At 53.9% G+C, this 15105-nt stretch overlaps 1 protein-coding gene across 1 annotated transcript; it reads left to right on the forward strand.

Moving 5' to 3' along the window:
• The first annotated feature begins 12237 nt into the window (after positions 1-12237).
• Positions 12238-14136, forward strand: PNMA8B (PNMA family member 8B). The gene has a single exon (XM_045531356.1). It carries the CDS (start codon positions 12238-12240, stop codon positions 14134-14136), a length of 1899 nt encoding a protein of 632 aa, XP_045387312.1.
• The last annotated feature ends 969 nt before the right edge of the window (positions 14137-15105 follow it).

Here is a 15105-nt window from a genome sequence, read left to right on the forward strand (position 1 = left end):
ATTCGGGCAAGGAGATAAATGATCCTTTCCTGATTTGCCAGAGAAAACCTACCAGTATTTATTCTTTAAAAACATACAGAGATGCTGTTTGCCTTTGTGTCACCATGGCAACAAATAATCAAGGAAGACAACCAATCAGAATGCAAGCTTCTTTGGGAGCTCTTTTTCATCAGATATTGCAACAATTTCTAAGAGAATCTCAGGCTCTTTTGTTCAAATGATCCTTCAAGGACAGACTTAAATGAACAGAGAACAGACTAGGTCAGTAACAGGAATATTCACTGGAGCCTCTTGGCTACACAGAACAAGATGGATGTTCTTAATCTGCCACTTTATTAAAACTGATTCTTTTTTTTTTTTTTTTTTTTGAGACAGAGTCTTGCTCTGTTGCCCGGGCTAGAGTGAGTGCCGTGGCGTCAGCCTAACTCACAGCAACCTCAAACTCCTGGGCTTAAGCGATCCTCCTGCCTCAGCCTCCCGAGTAGCTGGGACTACAGGCATGCGCCACCATGCCCGGCTAATTTTTTCTATATATATTTTTAGTTGTCCAGATAATTTTTATTTCTATTTTTAGTAGAGACGGGGTCTCGCTCTTGCTCAGGCTGGTCTCGAACTCCTGACCTCGAGCGATCCACCCGCCTCGGCCTCCCAGAGTGCTAGGATTACAGGCGTGAGCCACCGCGCCCGGCCTTAAAACTGATTCTTTAGATCGACTTCATGATGCACAATAGTATCCCTTGCTCTTTAGCTGCAGGAGAGAAGGGACAGCTTCATCTCAGTCTCTCTCTTTTGTTAGTGCTTACAAATATTTTAATTTTTATGAAAACATTAAAATTCTTTTTCTTCATCTCTTTTTTGGACTTCCTTTGTTAATAGTGAAAACTTGCATTTTAAAGGGCTGCCTTCCGAGTTTCATTACTTGACATCTCAGGCAAAAATCAGACCTAGGGAGCTCCATTTTACTGGCAAAAATAAAGAACTCAATAAAAATTCACTTAATGAAAAATAATTTGCAGGGAAAAGAGATGTGGGATCTATAGGTTAGAAGAGATTTAAAAGGCATATTAATTCATTGCAATGGTTGGACCTTATTTGTAGCTCATTTAGTCAAAGTTTAAAAAAAATGATGACAATGAAACAATTAGTAAGTTCAACACTGAATGGATATTTAATAATTTTAAAGAAATTGTTGTTACTCTTTTAGGTATGATTTGAGTTATGTTTTTAAAATAGTCTTTCCTTTTAGAGATACATACTGAAATGTTTTCAGGTAAAATGATATCTGGGCTAGGTGTGGTGGTTCACGTCTTTAATCCCAGCACTTTGAGAGGCTGAGGTGGAAGGATAGTGTGAGGCCAGGAGTTCAAGACCAGCCTGGGCAACATAGTGAGATCCCATATCTAAAAAAATTAAAAATAAAAGATTAGCCTGGCCTTGTGGCCTGCACCTATAGTTCCAGCTATTCTGGAGGCTGAGGTAGGAGGATTGTTTGGGCTTAGGAGTTCCTGGCTGCAGTGAGCTATGATCATGCCACTGCACTCCAGCCTGGGTGACAGAGCAAGACCTTGTCTTGAAAAAAAAAAAAAAAGATATCTGACATTTGCTCTAATACAACCAAAAGTGGATGGGGTTTGGGTGGGCAGGACTGGCTGAGGATGGACAGTGGCTGGTGATGGGGGGTTATTCTATTGTGGGGGTTTATTATATTGTCTACAGTTTTGAATGCTTGTTGTTTTCCTTCATAAACAGTGCAAAACATGTCCTCACACATTTGTAAATGCCCCCTAGGGAGATGTTACATGGCTCCCACCTCAACTGATTTTTGGAGACATTTGTGATTTAGACACCCTTGGCACATCAGAATTCCCTTTAGTTATTTCCACCCCTTGAAGTCTGATACGTCCACATGGGTGGGTGTGGTGTGCACAAAGGGGTGGGCAGGCAGGATGGGGGAGGAGGGCCACCCCATAGTCACCCCAAAGCTGATGCTTGTGAGGAATGAGCAGTGTCCCATGGAGAGGACTCTATTCAGGGAGGCCAGGCTATGGTGGGCACCCAGGCGAGCAGTGACCCTCTCTGGAGGTCAGTGTGACAGGAGTGGCAGTTGATGGAGGGGTGAGTATATGTCAGTTGATTGGATGGTCAAACAGACACTTCCGATCCTATTACCATGTGCTACCTGATTCTATAGAATCAAAAAAAAAAAAAAAAAAAGCCAGATTCTCTATTTCCCAGACTCCCTTGCAGCTATGGGCAGACAGTGACCAGTTGTCACCAATGAATATGTTGGGGGCTTCTGGGAAATATTTTTGCTCCCAGTTAAAAGAAGGGAGGAATGAAAGGAAAGGACTCTTTCATCATCCCCATCTCCCTACTTTTTGCCTGTTATGTATGAAGGTGATACCTGGAGCTTGGCAGCCATCTTGTGACTATGAGGCAACAAGCTGGAAGGCAAAAACCAACAAGTAGAAGAACAGAAGGAATTTGGGTTCTGGATAATATATTTGATCTGCTAACTAAACCTGGAAACCTCATTCCTCCTCTTTCCTTCTTTGTTTAACTAAGAAGCTAAGAAATAGCCTTTTTGTGTATGCCTGCTGTCAGTTTGATTTTCTGTAATGTGTAACCAAAACCTCCTGAATGATATATGCACCTTCCCAGATTATTCGAAAGCAGGGCTCCCAAACTCAAATGTCCCCAGAGGCCAGGCAGCCAAGGGACTTTGGCAACTGGAGGATTTGTGCCCCATTTAAGGGGGTGCCAGGACTCAGCTTAGCAGAAAAGCAATCTCAATGTTGGGCATCTGAGCATTGATTTCCAAATATTGTTAGTGAATTTAAAATTTAAGATCATTACAAGCCAGGCACTGTGGCTCATGCCTGTAATCCTAGCACTCTGGGAGGCGGAGGCGGGTGGATCACTCGAGGTCAGGAGTTTGAGACCAGCCTGAGCAAGAGTGAGACCCCCGTCTCTACTAAAAATAAAAAGAAATGATTTGGGCAGCTAAAAATATATATAGAAAAACATTAGCTGGGCATGGTGGCGCATGCCTGTAGTCCCAGCTACTCGGGAGGCTGAGGCAGGAGGATCGCTTGAGCCCAGGAGTTTGAGGTTGCTGTGAGCTAGGCTGATGCCACAGCACTCTAGCCAGGGCAAAAGAACAAGACTCTGTCTCAAAATAATAATAATAATAATAATTACAATCTTACAACTTAACTAGAACTTCCACTCATTTACCTGGGAAACACTATCTCTGCTCAAGTGCGGCTGGTCCCTTCCTCAATCTCTACGCTTAGCTCTGGTGGGAAAAGTCCTGGGATTTACTCTTCGCCAAGGGAAACCGACCTCCTCCTCGGCCCTTCCTTTTGCCTCTGGCTCTATCTCTGCGACCCCCGGTGTTCTTGCTACTCTTGCCTGTTGCCTTCCCGTCTGTGAGAAAGGCCCTCTGCCAACAACACCCTCGAAGGCCACCCTGGAAGGCTTAGAGTTCAGGTTCAGGGGAATGTGGCAAGGCTTGGGGGGCTCAGGGCCCCAGCTGGTCACCTGCCTGGCTGCTGGATGGATCAACCTTCCCCCAAGACCCCTCCGCGGGGCAGTCCAAGGATCCACAGGGGGCTTACGTGTCTGCTGGCCATGCTGGGATGGATCCCTCTGGGAGCACCGACTCCCTCCCCAAACCTGGGGATCTACCAGATGAAGAAACCCTCCTGCTCTGGCCACGTGTGAACGCAGACCCCTGCCCCTTAATCCTGCTGGTTCCCCTGTGCCAGCCTCGGCCACAGCAGCAGGCGGGAGGTCTTGGGTTGGTCTCTCCCTCCTCCACTGGCTACCGCTGTTTCCCTGGCAACCAGTTTCAGGCTGTTGCCAGGGCCTGAGAGTTTTTGTTTGAAAGATCCAAACGGAAATGAGAACATGCATCTTGTTTGTTTACTGCAGTCCTTCACGACTCAGGGAGACGGGCCTCGCGCAGAGAAGCAGCCTCAGCCCGCAGGACCAGGCGTCCCTCCCAGGCACCAGGCTCCGGGGCTGGGTCAAGTTTGTTGTTTAGGGCTCAGGGTGGACCAGGGGAGATAGAGGTTGGGTGGGGGCCGTGCAGCCGCCAGGCCTGACGAAGGAGCACAGCTACCATCCATGTTCCATAGACCCTGGGGAAGCCGCTGCTATCACGACACTGGGGGGGCCTTCTGTGCAGGGGGCAGGGGGTGGGGTGCTCAGAGGAGAGGACTCCCTGGTGGTGGTGATGGGGTCTTTGGGCTTCCTTGTGACACCTGCAAACTATCATGTCACGTCACCCAGGAAGTCCCTTTAATGTCTCAATAACTGCCCCACTGGCACTCCAAGTGTGGCCCTAGCATGTTCCAGTGCCGCACCCCGTGGCACCTCTAGAATTGTTCCCTTAATATCCTAGGCCCTGCCCTCCCACTCCCCTGCGTGGACTCTGGGAACACTGGTGCTGAGCTGGGCCGCAGGCCCTAGGATGCTCCTCCCTTCTTCCAGCTGCACAAAATGTCAGAGATAAAATCAGCTATGACTTTATCCCCAGCCCGCCCTGTGGCTGAGCTGCTGCTCTGCTGTCTGCCAAGCACGGGTCCGGCCTGCAGTCACTGTGACCGAGAACCCGCCTGCGGGATGCGTCTGCTCCAGGGGACAGTGAGGCCACCTTTCCCAGGATGCTGCCATCTTGTTCCATGTTGACAAGAGACCCAGGGCCCCTGGAGGAAAGGAATAGGCTTCGGAAACCTGTGACAAATGGCAACAGGTTTGAAAAATCCAGAAGATCCTTTCCCTTTACCCCGAAGCCCTGCGCCAGCTCTCGGAGCCAGAGGTACTATTTGGCATCTGAGAAGCCCCTTGTACCTCGTCTCTTGGGGGCTTAGAGAATGCTTTGGGGACTGGATTACACAGGACCCTTTGGGTCCCAAATACAGAAACCCAAATTAGCCTTGTTTAAGCAGGTTAGTGAAAAGGGAATTCATTGGCTCACGTTACTATGAAGCCCAGGACTGAATTGGCTTCAGGCAGGGCTGGTTCCAGGGCCCCTTCCTTCCTTCATTCGTGGAAGACCTAGGACCGACTTCTGTTGGATGAGCTGGATCAAGTGCTTGCCCCTACCCAATCACAGTGACCAGAGAGGGAATGCATGCTCTGATTGGCCAGGCTTGTGGGGGGCGGGGGTTGGGTGAGCCCCACAGGAATCACCTGGAGAGAGAAATGGAGGTGAATCACTCTTGGTGAATCCCTGGGTTGGAAAGTAGGAGCATCTGCCCCAAAGGGATGAAGGCAGTGGTGAGACCCACTGTCCCTGGATTGGGGAGGGACTGAAAGGGAGTGTGGGACCCTCTCTAGGAGCCCTGCGGCCTTGGCTTCCAACAGATTCCCGGCAGCCTCCTCTGAGAGGCCCGGCAGGCTGAAGTGTGGCCCCTGGCGAGCAGGTGCAGGGAATTTCCTTAATGAATGATCTGTGGGGCCAGGTCTTCACGGGCGTTTGCAGCCCTTACCTTCTCTCCTTTGCACAAGGAGTTGAGGGGGTGGTTCTGAGCTTTTTATTTTTACAACTTCGTCCATTCATTCCATATATCTCTAGCGCCTGTGCAGGGCTCCGGGGAGGGGGTGGTGGCTGAAGCCCTGCATCCTGGAGTTTGGGCAAAGGCCTGGATTCTTAGGGGAGGTGGGTGGGATGAGCTGGAACTGATCCAGGATCAGGGCAGCATTCCCAAAGGAGGTGACATTGAGCCGAGGGGAGGAGGTGACCATTTGTGCGAGGTGGGGTTAGGGAAAGGGAAGAAGGGTTTTTGACGTGCCGGCAGGCTAAGGCCCTAGTGTGTGAATGTACGACAGGATATCTAAAGCGCTGAGGGTAGAGGGGTGTGGCTGAGCAGGGGGGTGGGGATGGGGGCGGTGGCAGGGTCTTGTGGGTTGGTCATGCCAGTGGTAAAACCAAGAAATAGGAGGCTGTGGGATCACCAAGGTGAGAGCTGGAAGCGTCTCTGCAGTTTTGTGCTGTGTGATACTGGGAAAGTCAAATAACCTCTCTGAGCCTCACTTTCCTCATTTATAAGATACTCTGAGTTGCTGTGTCAAGCTAAGCACGTGGAGGGTTTAGCACAGGTCCTGGCGCGCAGTAGGGCAATGATTGGTGTTAATCATCCTCCTCCTTATAATCACATCAATAATTCCTTTTTGTGAGTAGAACAGGCTGAGGCGCTGCATTAGGAATTTGCTGGGTCAGAGCGCCCTCTGGTGGGCATAGGGGAGAAAGTTCTGGAAAGAAAGATGGAACCAGAGGTTTAAATTTTAAAGGCGTCCTCTCTCCCTCCCTCTCTCCCGTCTTTCTCCCTTCCTCCCTTTGTTTTCCTTTCTTCCTTCCATACACACTCACCAGGACCTGCTCCTGCCCAGCTGGGAACCGAGAGAGCCGGGATCCTGGGCCGCACCCTCCTGGGATTTACAGCTCAGTTGGGGGAGACACAGGAACCCCTACTGAGTAGAGCTTAACAGGGGAATCTGATTCTCAGGAGGAGGGCAGGACTGCAGCAGGCAGGGCCTCGAGGAGCCTGTGCTTGGTCCCGAGGGCACTGGGGAGCCATAGAAAGGTTTAGAATAGGGGAGAGGCAGGGTCCAGTTTGCGATGCTGTGTGGAGGATGAATGGGGAAGGGTGAGACTGGGGCTGGATCCAAGGAGGAGGATGCCTAGAGGGCAGGTGTGGTGGGACCAGGGGAGCAGGGGCCCTCCCCAGTCCTAGTTTGCAGGAAGAGTCCCCCTCTCGTTCTCAGAGGTCGTCCCCAGTCTGGTAGCCTGGTGGGGGCTCCTGGCCACACACTTCATGACATGGCCCCAGGCCTTAACCCTGTGTCCCCACGCAGAGCCCCATTGTTCCCCTGCAGCCTAGAGGGTTGGGCCAGTCCCCCAGGGCGGGTACTCCCACTCGGGTTTGTCCTGGTGGGCCTGAGGGAGAATCTGGTGGGCTGCCTGGGGTGGGTTCTGTCCCCAAATGGGCAGAAATGACCTTTCAGCTCCCATGGGGGTGTGAGAGAGTGGGTGAGGGGCTGGGGATGCTGGGTCTCTGGACATATGTCAGGAGGTCCCCCTAGAGGGTAGGTGATTTTGTACTCCAAGCAGAAAGAGCGGAATGGCAAAGGCCCACAGGTGAGCAGAGCCTGGCACTGAGGAGGTGAGTAGAGGAGGTAGGAGGAGTTTTCAGTGAGGCTGTGGTGACAAGTTGTGCAGGGCCGTGGGGAGCAGCCGGGGCTTTCTGCTGAGAGCTTCGGGGAGCCATAGGTGGTTCTGAGTAGGGAAAGGACAAGGTCAGGTTTGTGCTTTAGAAACACCCTTTGCAGGGGCAGGCTTGGAGGCTGCACCCAACTTTATGGATTGGTAGATCAGACGGTGCCCAGCTCATGATGGGCAGCTCCGACTGCATGGTGCTTTGGTGGCCCGTGCTTAAGCATTCGGTCTCTACTAAGGCCCAGTAGCAGGCCAAGAGCTGTCTCTCAAAAGCAAAGTTGATATCTACAGATGACGGGAGGGCTTTGCTCCCAAATCCTGAGGGTCTGTGTTGCAATGTACCTATGGGGACCTGCCAAAGGCTCCAAACAGTGCCCTCTCTGCCACTGCCACTTCAAGCACCATTGGGTCTGCTGGATCATGAGCCCAAGGGACAGAGCAGCTGGCACAGCAACCTGGACCTGTCACAGAGGCTTCTCCTGCTCTGTGCCCCACTCAAAACTCACAGCTTTTGGGGTCACTCAGTAGATGGGCCAGAGTAACACACCCAGATGAGGAATGTGTCACCTCACAGATGCAAATGGGCCCACTAGGTGTTGTGCCTCTTTCTTGATTGTAGGATGGGCCAAATGCGACAACTTAACCTTCACCTTAGAAAAAATATCTTGACATGCCCCACACCATGGAAGCCCTAGAAGTTTCATAGAGGTAGAAGACCCCTGAATTTTAGCCAAATTTATTTCCCAACCTCTGACACCCAAATGTCTTACTAATAAGTCCAAAGTCATTGCTGCTTCCTGCTCATTAGGTCCAACTGGCATAATGTCATTAATGTAACTGACCAGGGTGACATCTTATGGAAGGGAAAGGGGACGGAGATTCCTGCACACTGCATCATGACGTAGGGCTGGAGAGTCCACAGACCCCTGGAATAGGCCAGCAAAGGGGTATTGCTGGCCTTGCCATGTGAAAGCGAACTGCTTCTGGTGGGTTCTATGGACAGGGATGGGCACAAAGACATTTGCCAGATGAGCAGCTGCATATCAGGTATTAGCGGACGTGTTAATTTGCTCAAGTAATGAAACCACATGGTTCAGCAGCTGCAACTGGAGTCACCACTTGGTTAAGCTGCTGATAATCCACTGTCATCCTCAGGGATCCTTCTGTCTCTTGTAGAGGCAGCTCTGTGGCTTCCATCTGGCCTTCCCCACCATCATGGCCACAGGTTAGGGGACAAATGTGAGGATTCTGCCAGCTGCTAAGTATGTGCATGCCAGTTATGCATTCAAAGCTGGGGACGTTGGGCTGGGTGCTGTGGCTCACGCCTATAATCCCAGCAATTTGGGAGGCAGAGGCAGAGGCCATGAGTTAGAGACCAGCTTGGGCAGAAAGTGAGATGCTGTCTCTACAAAACACACACACACACACACACACACACACACACACACACAAATTGGGCGTGGTAGGGCGCGCACCTATAGTCCCAGCTACTTGGGAGGCTGAGGCAGGAGGATCGCTTGAGCCCAGGAGTTTGAGGTTGCTGTGAGCTATGATGACACCACTGCACTCTAGCCTGGGCAACAGAGACAGACTCTGTCTCAAAAGCAAAAAACCAAAAATCTCCACAAAAACAAAATCCATGTGAAGAAAGAAATGCTCCCCCACACCCCGCCACCCCCAGGTGCTGACAGGCTCCGGCCCCTCAGCTAGTTCGGGCTGGGAAAGGAGCCCCCAAGCCTCCCGCGAGTGTGCCCAGGTCCTAGAACGGCTAGGAGGGAGGGATGACGGTTCCCCACCAGGGGACGCTCCAGGGCCGCTGGTGAACGACCCGCCGCCTGTCACTGGGACCGAATAACGTGCCCGGATTGATTCAGCTGTGAAGTGGGGAGCTGGAATTCAATACTGATTATAATAATTATTATTTTTATAGTTTTTACTATATTCCAGGCACTGTTTGAAGCACTCATATTGTTTTAACCCAAGTTTAGGCACTTTTATCGTGCACATTTTACAGATGGAGGAAACTGAGGCTCAGAGAGGGTACATAACTTGCCGAAGATCACACAGCACTGGAATCTGAATCCAGGTGGTCTGGCCTGACTCAAACCCCATCCGTGTGACCCCAGAATCTGCAACTCAACTGTCTCTTGCTGCCCCCCAAACACCAGGCAGGGGGAAAGCGGGGTGTTGGGTAGCGAGGGCCAAGAAAGCAGCTGTGTGAGCTGGGACAGACCATCAGGGGCCCGAGGTGCCAGCCGGGGAGGGTGCACGGTCCTGGGGCTCGCAGTGGTCTCTACACCTCCCCTCCCCCATGCCGGGGTCACAGGCGCGGGTGGGCTGTCAGTGATCAACCGCTGGTTATCGGACTTGCTGAGGACCTCAAAGCCCTGTCTTTGCCTTCAGTCACATAGGAGGGTCAGGGCTTTCACATATGAATTTTGGGGAGCCACAATTCAGCCCTGTACCTGTGGGTCCTCCTGCAAACTAGACGCTCTCCTGGGGCATCGGCGTCCCCTCCACAGGCTGCAGCGTGTGTCACACTGTCCTGTCTCACACCGAGAATGAAACCTTGGTCTCGTAAGGCTCAGGGCCCAACATTGTTTCAACACTCACACGAATTTCCTGTTGAATCCTCACGACCTTGGGATAAAACGGGGTCACAGAGACATGAGGGGATGAAGTGACTTGCCTGGTTATTGGCCAAGTGCAGGGTTGCCAGGTAGCAGCATTTACAGTGCCTTTGTGGGAAGGAGAAAAAGTCTCCTGCCATGCATTTTTTTGGGCGATGAACAGGTTTTAAAATTGCTCATGGTGACGGTTGTACAACTTTGTGAATATACTAGAAGCCATTGACTTGTACACTTTAAGTGAGCGGATTATATAGTATATGAATCTTCATTTTTACAAGAATTTTACCCATGGCATCCACCCCAGACTTAGAAAAGTGCCAGCTTCCTGTTTATCTTTTTGTTGTGTTTTCCCATCTTGCAGGGTTATAAATAACAGTTGTGCGGAACATATTCACACACACACACACACACACACACACACCCCTAATGAATTCCTCAGAACGAATTTCCAATGGCTCTGTGTAGCTGCTCCAAAAGGACTCATTATGAAAAAGAGAATGTATGATATGTCCTTAATAATTATTTTATATCACTAACACGTGTGAATGACAGCCCTTTGTATATTTCAGGATAAATCAGATCTACTCTTTAAATTCGCTTCACCTGCTTCTTTGTATTTATTGAAGATGGCCACTGGAAAATTTCACATGACGCATGCGGTTCACATTTGGACGACACTGCTCTAGAGAGAGAGTTACATCCATCTGGGGATCAGGAAGGGGAGAGGAGAACAAAGCAGGGAAAATAAGAGGAGTGAGTAAGCATTTGCCCATGGCCCAGTTGCCATGGTAACCTTGCAATTAAACTCTTCAAATGTAAAAAAATCAAACAAAAAACTCGAGATGAGATGATAAATAAGTAGCCTGCTTCTTATATAACAAATGCTTTTATAATGGTAAGTTCTTAATAAATACTTCTCATGGTCACCTTTTTCGGAGCACCCATGGGGGCCAGGCTGTCTTCTAAGTGCTTTCACGGGTCATTCTCTTTAATCCCCATAAGAACCCTTTGAGAAAGGGACAGTGGTTGTTGCCATTTCACAGAGGAGCAAACTGAGGCCAAGAGAAGCTCCAGAACATTCGCAGAGTTACAGCGGTGGGTGGAGGGAAGCTGTAGGAGATGGGACATAAACCCAACAGCTGGGCCACAGGGCCTGATTAACATAGGGTCGGGACAGCCTAATGGACCCACAAAGGACGGTGGAGCAAATGCACGTTCAGGGTAGCTATGACAGATGTTCGCGTGTCCTAGTCTGCAGTTCCAGAAAAGGGACGTGCTTTCGTGCAGAATTTATGTCTGATCTCACGATCACATACACGCTGAAAACCATGTACAAAAATACAGGTTTAATTGTACAAGCGTAGTTAGGAATAGAGGGACATACATGGGAGTGAGGTCTGGTCCCATTGAGTGAGACCTGTACCCCATGAGTGAGGCCAGTATACCCAGAATGATGCCTGTTGCTCATAGATAAGGCCTGGGTACCCTCCTATGATACTAAGATCCGTAGACTATGAATGAGGCTAGTATCTCGAGTGACTCCCGGCCCCACCGTGTGAGTTCCCACCAGTGCCCCTTGAGTTGGATCTGCAGACTCCTGAATTCCACCTGTCTGTCCACTGGGAAGAGGAATTAAAACCCTAACTCGAGCCCGTACCCTCCCCAAGGATGCCTCTATCCCTTGAATGAGGTCAGGTCTACTTGAGTGATGTCTGGCCCCCAGTCAATTCGACCTTGGTTTTTGCTGATCAACGAAGGTGGCGCTTCCGGCCATCAAGTCCTCCCTCCCATCAGACCCTTTAAGAGAGGGTCCTCAGACCACTGCGACGCTGACCCCAGCTCCAGCCTGCAGCGTTGCTATGGAGACAGGGACCAGAGGGGAGGGGGCTAAGGGAGGGAGGACCATGGAGATCCTCCTGCGCAGGCGCAGGTCCGAGGCACCTCATCGCTGCGGAATTGCTGAGATTTGAGCCGAGGGTGCGCGATCAGACTCCGCGGAAGCCCTAGACGAGCGGTGGCTCCCATCCCCCACGCCTCTCCAGGTGCGCTCGGCACTGCCCGCCGGCTGCCCGCGTCACGCAGGCCTGTGTTAGGGACAAAGGGATGGAGCGGCTGGGCTTGCCCTGAAGAACAGACGCGTAAGCCCCCTGCGGGTCCTCGGACAGCCCTGGGGAGGGGTCCTAGGGGAGGGCCACTGTGTCCAGCTACGCAGCAGGCAGCCGGGGCCTCGAGCCCCTCCCACCCCACCACCTGGCCTTGCCACATCCACCTGAACCTGAACTCTAAGTTTTCCAGGGTGTTATTAGCAGAGTGCACCGCACGCAGTCCACCCCTGCCTCAGGCTCCCTCCTGCTCTGAGATCGACACCGAGGGGGCGCCACCATGGCTATGAGCCTTTTGCAGGACTGGTGCAGGGAGCTGAAGGTGGACGTGCGTAGGGCCCTGCTGGTCACCGGCATCCCAGAGGGTCTGGAGCAGGCAGACATCGAAGCAGTCCTGCAGCCAACCTTCCTGCCCCTGGGCAAGTTCAGGCTGCGGAACACGAGGGCCATGAGGAATGAGAAGGCCAAGGCCGCCCTGGTGGAGTTTGTGGAGGGCATTAAACACTCTGCCATCCCCAGGGAGATCCCGGGCAAGGACGGGGTCTGGAGGGTTCTGAGTAAGGAGCGTGCACAGGACACAAGATTCCTGAGGCAGATGAAACGCCTGCTGCTGGATGAAAGGCCTGCGCGGGTCGCGGTGTCCAAGGCCCTGGGGGACACGCCCACCCCTCCCGCTTCGGAGACCCAGGCTCAGGGGTCCGGGCAGGCAGCCGGGAAGGCCGGTCCCCCTTCTGGGGCAGCCAGGAGCTCTAGGAGGGGCCGTCGGGGTCGCAGAAACAGAACCAGAGGCAACAGGTTGACGCAGAAGGGTAGGAAGAGGGGCCGGGGAGGGCGCCCATCCACTCCCGCGGAGAGCGAGTCTGACGACTCTTCCGTCGAGAGCCTGGGCTTCGTGATCCGGGAGATCGAGGAGGGGGACCTGACCGGGGACCAGGATCAGAGCGCGCTGTACGCAGCGCTCCAGGCTGCGGCGAGGGAGCTCGTAAAGAAGTGTGCCCTCCAGAGCGCCACGGGCGACGAAGACAGTCCCCGGGAGTTCCTGGCCCTGGTCACCGTCACCGAGAAAGCCAAGAAGAAGGAGGAGGCAGAGAAACAGACCCCTGGGGCCGAGCCTAGCCGCTTGAACGTCAAACAAGAAGAGAGCGGTGTCCCCGACTTAGTGGCCCTATTGGCCGTGAGAGATACCTCCGACGAGGAGCTGACGTACAGCGACGCTTCGGAGACCACCTCGCAGGACAGCGAGGAGCAAGATAAAGAGGAGCTGGAAAACCCCGAGTTCGTGGCCATCGTGGCATATACAGACCCCTCAATCCCCTCGGCCCGGGAAGAGATGTTGAAAATCGCTTCTGTGATCGAGTCGTTGGGCTGGAGCGACAAGAAAGACAAAAAAGATGCTCTTCTGCAGATCTTGTCCGTCATGTCCAAGGAGACCTCCGGGACCCGCGTGAAGGTGGAGGAGGCGGGCCGCGAGGTGGACGCCATGGTCCTGAGGAAGGCCCAGGACGACGGGAACCTTCTGGAGTGCATTTCGACCCTGGCCGAGCCAGAGATCCCCTCCCAGGGCGGGAAGGCTCAGCGCGGGTTTCTCGGGGGCTGGGGCAAGGACGGTGAGGAGGAGGCCGGCCTCCTGGAGCTGGTGGCGCTCCTGGCCGCCCAGGACATGGATGATAGCATGACGGCGGAGGAGAAGCAAAAGGCCTGGGAGGGCGGGCCGTACCAATACGCCGAGGGCAAACTGGGGGAGGTCTTGGCTCTCCTGGCCGCCCGCGAAGAGTCGGGGGAGGCTTCGGACGAAGAGTCGCAGGAGGAGTCGGAGGACGCGGAGAGCGAGGAGTCGGAGCCCGAGGACCCGGCGGCCAGGAAGCCCCGGGCCAAGAGGGCGCGCACCGGGCCCCGCGGCCCGGCTCAGGCGGGCGCGGGCACGGCCGCCGCCCCCACCCCGCCCCGGGCTCGCACGGCTCGCGGGGGCGGCCAGGGCGTCACTCCGGAGAAGAAAGCCGCGAGCCGGGCCGCGGCCAAGGCCGACGCGGCGGCGGGCAGCAAGAAGAAGAAGGGCAGCGCGGGCGCCGGGGCCCACGCCAAGGCCGGCGACGCCAAGGGTCAGCCGCCCGCCGGCTCCAAGTCCGCGCGCGGGAGGAAGGCCCGTCGGGGCCAGAAGCTGCCCCCCAGATGCCGCTAGCGGCTCCCAAGGAGGACGTCCCGCCTGGGAGCCGCCCTGCAGGGCGCCCACAGGTGCCCCGCCCTCCCCTTGTCCCCTCCCCTCTCCAGCAGAGGCCACCTCCCCGCCGAAGGCAGGTGCTCGGCTGTGCCTGTCCCGCTGGCGCAAGCGATCGTGACGGAAGAAGCCCTGATGGGGGAAGGAAAAGAGAAAGGGGCCCCGGGAGGCAGCAGCCGCGGGGGCTGAGAAGCTGGTTGGGGATGCCCCGAGTGCGGGTGGCTTTGGGGGCCCGGGGTCGGGCCCGGGTGAGCGTGCAGGTGCACACCCGGCACCTGTGGAGGCCGGTGAGTTCTTTATGGCTCTCGAGGGGCCCGACACTTCCAGACACCTGCTCCTAACCAGCGCTGAAGGCCACTGTTGTCCCCCACCCCGACTGATTGGGCCTGGGGTCTGTGATGGAGGCCCGGCCACCCCGTCGCCCAGTAGTGTCAGGGTGTAGCTGAGCACTGAAGGCAGAAGCTCCCTGATAAGGGGAGGAGATGATTCCGGAAAGGAAAGCCTGAGAGGCAGGTGGGGGCTGGGAGGAGGAGGAGGAAGAGATTCAGCGGGAGACCTGAGGGGGCGGTGTGGGATGGCAATTGGGGGGGGGGGTGAAGGGGGAGGAAAGGGAAGACACCCCAGCCATGCCTGCTGAAGACCAAGCTGATACAAATGAACCAGCCCAAGGCGCAGGCCACCTGCCCCCATCGACAGGCTGAAATTGTCCTTCAGACTACAGTTTACCAAAAATTCTAATTATTTTCCATTTATTTATGTTCAATTTGGGGTAACTGACATAAAATCCAGATTTCTGGCTTCTCTGGGCAGAGTGGGCAGTGGCCCCCTTCCCATAGGCTGTGGCTCCCCTGAGCCCCCACTCTCCCCTGGGGCCGACCCACCCTTCGGTCTGGCCTTGCAGCCCCAGACTTAAGACAGTGGGGGTCCTGGGTT

Source organism: Lemur catta, chromosome 19 (assembly GCF_020740605.2).
Source record: "Lemur catta isolate mLemCat1 chromosome 19, mLemCat1.pri, whole genome shotgun sequence".
Classification (NCBI taxonomy): domain Eukaryota; kingdom Metazoa; phylum Chordata; class Mammalia; order Primates; family Lemuridae; genus Lemur; species Lemur catta.

Excerpts from the sequence above, each read along its gene's own strand:
- PNMA8B (XM_045531356.1), top strand. The coding sequence starts at position 12,238 with ATGGCTATGAGCCTTTTGCAGGACTGGTGCAGGGAGCTGAAGGTGGAC.